Raw genomic sequence first — 5,822 nt, forward strand, 5'->3', positions numbered from 1 at the left:
GAAAACAAAATTTTTTTTTTTTAATTGGGAGAAAAAAAAAACCCCCCCCCCCCCCCCCCCCCCCCCCCCCCAAACTTTAGCTGCAAATTCCCCTCGGCAAGAGGGGAAGCGATGGTAGCCGCTGAAGTAGAGAGGTGCAGGAATGGCTGAAGTAGGGGGCATCCTACTTCATGGTGCATGATTCACATGCCCTCCTCCAAATGCCCTCCCAGAGCTGGGAGCCACTGCCTTGGGTTTGGGGCAATGCCACAGGGGCATTTTGACTCTGAACCTGCCTGCAACACAAGGTGAGAGCACACAGCTGTTCAGGTTCTCCCATAATTACCCCCGCAGGGGACCAGAAGAGCTGAAGATTAATATAGACACTTGTTAAAAGGGGACAGCCCAGCATGACCATGAGGTACCAAGTCCTTGTGTGTGTGTGGAGTGCCCAGGCCTGTCCTCAGCCTATGAAGCCACAGACACATGTTCCTTTGAATCACTGCCAGGCCTAGAAGGTCCTACTTGATCACACCTGCACTGGAGAGACCTTGTTCCCAAGATGTAGGTGCCCTCTTTGCCACAGGGGACTTGCAATCCTAGCTTCCCTCCCAGCTGGAGGGGAGACAGATAGGCCTGGGATATGCACTAGGATCCCTCAGGGCTTGTCTGGTCAGCATCAATGATCAAACAGGCGACTTTTTTTTTGGTTTGCTTTCTGGGGTCAGCAGTCACATGAGGCATGACAGGGCTAGAGTCGCATCCAGCTGCCTTGGCCTCCTCAACCCAAATGGCCCATTCACCCTTGAGCCAAGTTTTGGTATGAGACTAGATCAGGGCTCGAACCCAGACCTCCAGAACCATACTTTTAACTGCTCTGGCTGCTCCTCCACCTCCTTGCCCTTGCAATAAGCCCTACCAAAGGCAGACTTCCCCACCCACCCGCCACCCAAAACTCGCGAATCATGGTGTAGTGCCAGCCCCTCACTTATCCCTCTACCTCTCACAGTTGTTCAGTTCACGGGGGACTGGGAGACCGGCTGGGTGACAGCGAAAACATCCTATAAGTCCTTCAGCAATGCTGTGGTGAATGCGGACATTGGGCTGCACATCGGCTTGGCGGGCGTCAATGTCACACTAGTAGGTGAGTACTGGGGATGCATCTGCAGCACTGGGATGCATCAACAGGTAAAGCAATAGCTAACGGACCTGGCCCAGCCTTCCCATCCTTCTCCTTGACATCAGGGCCCTCACTCTTGTGTAGGGGCAGTGACTCCATTACCACCATGTGCCTGTTCCTGAATATCTCTGGCCATAGCTGTTATCCCTCTGGTGGCTGGTCCTCACAGGAGGACAGGAGGTGCTAGTCATATGAAATCCACTCTTCCGGGGGTTAGCCTCCAGTGGCCCTGCCCCCTGGTTCATAAAATCTCCCTTCAGGACTCTGACACACAACCCACCAGAACTCTTCAAGCCCAGGAAGCAGGAGAGGGAAGAGCTCTGTCAGGGCAGGCTGGTGGCATCACAGGAAGGAGAGCACAGTAGTACTCATCCCCTGCCCTTGGACTTAATAATTGGCCCTCTGCTAGTACCAGATCCCTACACACCAGGGAAGCTCTGTTCTGCATCCGTGCCTAAGATGGAGCATGTTGCTTTGGCAGGAAACCCAGTGAATCAGATCAATGAAACCATCAACTACAACGAGCACTTTTCCTGGAGCTTTGGAGAGGACTATGACCTCAGCTACAATGAGGGCCTGGAGCGGGGGCTCCCCCGTCCCATCCTGTATGTGGCAGAGAAGTTCACTCTGAACAGCCCCTGTGGTGTGCACGCCCAGTACCGCATCTCTGGCCACTATGCATCAGCTACCATGTGGTGAGCCTCTCTCCTGCTATGGGAAACTGGGCAGGCTGCTCCCAAGGGGTGGGAGGATACGAAGTGCCTGGCGTGTGCCCCAACTCTGCAGTGGGTAGTTCAAGGGGGTTCTTCTGCAGTAGCCAGCACGACTCCCATTCCCTTGCAGACCTGGCCTGCTGGGGTGCACGTACATCCCACAGAGATAAAATGGGGGGAGAAGGGAATGAGTTGATATAATCACTTCAAGTGAATCTGCAGAAGTGACAAGGCTATGAGGACTGAAGCTGCTGAGTGCACAGCAGGTGCTTCAGTACTGAGGAGCCTTGCATTAGTCTCCTGTGTGTGAATGTCTTGCCACTGTGATCATTGTTCATGTTGTGTGAGTGAGCAGAAGAGACAGTACAGGCAGTTTGGCTCTGCTGGATGCAGTAGAAACTGGAACCAGGGTCCTTCAAATGTGACAGAAGTCCTTTCAGTGACCTGGAGTTGGGGCCCTGTCATGCTAGGGAAGTTATGGTCTTGAAGGCGTGTGGTGTGTGGGGTTCATTGCCTCGGGCATGGGGGTGATTTTTCCTGAGAAAAGACATGAAGGAAGAGAGGAGTGCAGTACACACCCTTCCCGGGGGAAAGAGTTTGCTTGTCTGTAAATGACAATGTCATTTAATCACTGGTACTCAAATAATGAGAGAGGTTCAGTCACCAGTATCAAAGCCAGGTGCTGGTTATGACATTACCCTGGAGCTCCTCACCTTCCTTGCTGCTGTGCCTGCTGGGTAGTAAAGTTAGGCTGATTGCACGGGCAGCAGAAGCAGTCTGGTGGATTGTGAGCTAGAGGTGCAGGTGCCTCCTCTTGCAAGTCCAGGAAGCGTGACTCAGTGCTTCTCTCACCACCCTCAAGCCAGTGCAAGCACACAAGGAGAGGGACCTTGGAGACAGCAAAGCTGCTGCATGGCTGGGGTAACCCTGGGCTTGACAGCTCTCGGCAGAAGTTTCCCTGGGTCACTCAGCAACTTTCTGGGCCACCATTAGTTTGGGTGCAACTCCTGCTGACACCCATGGAGCTGCTCTGACTTACACCAGCCATGAACGTAGCAGCTGTAGATCATGCAAGGTAAAGCACTTGTTTAAAGGACAACGGCATAGCCGCTCCTTGTGGGGTGATCATGGCTCCCTCTACTGGCTATTCCATGTCCATGAGAAGAACTGTGCTTTTGGCAACGTGCTGCCTTGATGGGGCAGCTGCTCCTACTCCAGGGAACTGTGGATCCCAGCCCTGCATGCACTGCATGTCTTGCCTGCCAGCTCACCTAGCCAGAGAGCAGCACAGGTGTCACAACCCCCCTGAGTTATGCCCTCAGGTGCTGCCCAGAAAATCTGTGGGTAGACAACCAAGCCATGTGTCTCCCTGCCCAATGGCTAGGACTCCCCAGGAAGACTGAGCAAAGGGTGGATGTTGTCCTGCACTAATGTGTCACACTCACTTTTTTTTACAATATATCTAGCATTTGTCACCTTGCAAAAACCATTCAGTGACCCTTCTGTTTCTCTCCAGGGTGGCATTTTGTGCTTGGCTCATAGCCAACATGCTCTTCTCCATGCCTGTGCTTGTCTACGGTGGCTACATGATGCTAGTCACTGGGGCCTTTGTGCTCTTCTCGCTACTCTCATTCTCCACGGTGAGGAACTTCCCAATGTGTGCCATCCAGTTTGGACTTGCCTCCTTAGAGACTGCCTACGGGGGATCCTTCTGGCTCACACTGGCAACAAGTAGGCATTTCAGATTGTTCAAGTGCCTCCCAGAGGCTGCCTTCAAGCATCCTTAGGATCCAAGAGGCTTTTGGGAGTCATAATTATCAGGTCAACAGTTCTGCTGGGGAATTAGATTGAAATGGTTCATTACGTGCCACAGAAAAATTCCCAGCCAGTTGCCTTGAATAGCCCTATCTGCTGAAAAGCAGCAAGCCCCTAGTAGGGGAATGGGGAGGATATAGTAGACTTCTTACCGTAGCTTCTGGGTTTCATGTATGTGGTAGAAGGTACTCAGAACCAGTTAGCCTCTAGGGTGCCATCCTGCCCTATCTTTTACCTGACTGACATAGCTAACAGCCTCTCTGCACTATTCCCTCCACTGGTGTGTCCCTGAAATGTCCCACTGATGGCCCTGTGTTCAGGAATATGAGGCGTTTAAGGGATTTGATGAGACTGAGGCTTCCAGTATATCTGTCATCCATAGCAGAAGGCTTTTGCCTGTGAGAATCTCTCTCCCCTGAGTCAGACAGCCCTCAAGCCTAGGGGGAATAGGACCACATGCAATGCTTGGAAGAAAGGTGTTGCCACCCCGGTGTGTGATCCATGGAAGGGAAGCTCCCTAAGGAGGTGATGTGTTTCTTATGCTTTCCAGGCTTGCTTTGTTTCCTGATTGGGATGTTCGTGATTGTGCTGAACTACTGGAGGCCCAAGCAGCTGAAAGCTTTCTTTGATCTGTGTGAGGATGAGGAGGAAGGAGGCAAGGAGCTGGGGGAAGTGTATGTCAACACCCAGCTGGTAGCCAGTGAAGTGCTGGTTCCTCCTTCAGACATCAGGCTGACTGTCAAGAATATATAGAGGACACTTCTCCTCCTGCCATCCCTCCCTTGCTGACACCAGGAAGAAGGGAGCAGAACATCAAGGAGTCCTGACCTTCCCCATCTCTGCGCTGAGATCCAGGTCCCGCATCCTCCCACCACCCAAGGAATCAATGAGCTTCCTCCCCTCACTCTGCTGGGTTGAGGACTCTCCAACAGCCTGGAATGGAAGATCGTGATCTCTGGGGAAAGGGAAAGCTTTGAATCCAGAGTCAGCAAGGACTCTGCACCCAGTTACTGGGATCATTGGTGGCGGTGCAGCCATTTTGCGCCAACCAATCACTCCAGGGACACTGCTTCCTAGGAGGCATTTCCACTTGCACTCTGGGTCCCTTTTGAGGAGTCTATCTCAACCCTTCTCCCATGGGACTCGCACTTGATCTTGGAAGCTGAGCTTCTCACATGGAGTGTCTGAGACACCAGATATTCCAGTCCTGTGAAATGATACTGGCATCCAGTACCATGTATATCTGGCTGAAAAGGCCAGAACTAATATGAAGAGTATTTAAGTTTGTTGGTATGTTCAATGAGCAGTTCCCTGGGAGAGAAATGTCACATGCAACAGCAGTTGGTCCATACCATGGTTTTTCCAGTGAATGTCCTATGACCACAGCCTTTCAGATTAGGACTGGACTGGCACCACTCCTTACATCAGGGAGTGGATAGAGAATAATGACCCATGGTGAGATGTATAGTGGGTGCCACACTGAGGCATTGCAGTAACCAGATGTAGAAGAGCAACTGTGGGGCACAAGGGGTAGGACAAAAAGTAAGCAGCCTGTTTAAAAAAGGGCCTTGGTCATTTCACTAACAGTGGGCGTGATGCCAAGTGGAAGCCAGACCCAGCTCCCAGGGAAGCCAGTGAAGCTGCTGGTGTGTAGCCTGCTTGAGATCAGGCTCCTTGCCCTGTCAGTCCCATTGTGGATGTTCACCCGGCACTATAAGTCAATTCTCTCCCAGTGACTTCTGTGCTTAACCCTCCTTGTTGGGTTGATTTTTTTTTTTTTATTTATTTCATCCTCCCTGACTGTATTTCAGAATCTGTGTGTGTGACATGTATATGTTGTGCTGAGTTTGTGATTTTCAGGGAGTTTATATTTATGCCTGTTCTGTGCTATGAATGGTGTAATAAAGGAATAGAAATGTTGTCATCTGGAGTCTCCTAACACTTTCTGTTTCAATGACATATTTTTAAATAGAAGTTACTAAGGTGCTGAAGTGGCTTAGGAGTGTCCTATGGAGTGTCAAGGCTAGGAAAAGTGTCACGCCAGTCAGATATAGATGTTCAAATGCTTCAGGGGGCATGTCTACATGTACACTTTAATGCACAGTAGCCTATTTTACAGTGCATTACAGTGTCGC

General features: G+C 51.1%; 1 protein-coding gene across 1 annotated transcript in view; it reads left to right on the forward strand.

Annotated features, from left to right (window-relative positions):
* Positions 1-5,588, forward strand: part of DUOXA2 (dual oxidase maturation factor 2) — a 14,514-nt gene extending 8,926 nt beyond the window's left edge. The window contains exons 3-6 of the mRNA XM_019504556.1: positions 989-1,123; positions 1,641-1,854; positions 3,389-3,603; positions 4,238-5,588. Coding sequence (XP_019360101.1) covers positions 989-1,123; positions 1,641-1,854; positions 3,389-3,603; positions 4,238-4,440 — 767 coding nt within the window. The 3' untranslated portion in view covers positions 4,441-5,588. The remainder of the gene's footprint in view (positions 1-988; positions 1,124-1,640; positions 1,855-3,388; positions 3,604-4,237) is intronic.
* Positions 5,589-5,822: the final 234 nt, after the last annotated feature.

The sequence above is a fragment of the Gavialis gangeticus genome, unplaced genomic scaffold (assembly GCF_001723915.1).
Source record: "Gavialis gangeticus isolate Ggan-Ray unplaced genomic scaffold, GavGan_comp1, whole genome shotgun sequence".
Lineage (NCBI taxonomy): Eukaryota > Metazoa > Chordata > Crocodylia > Gavialidae > Gavialis > Gavialis gangeticus.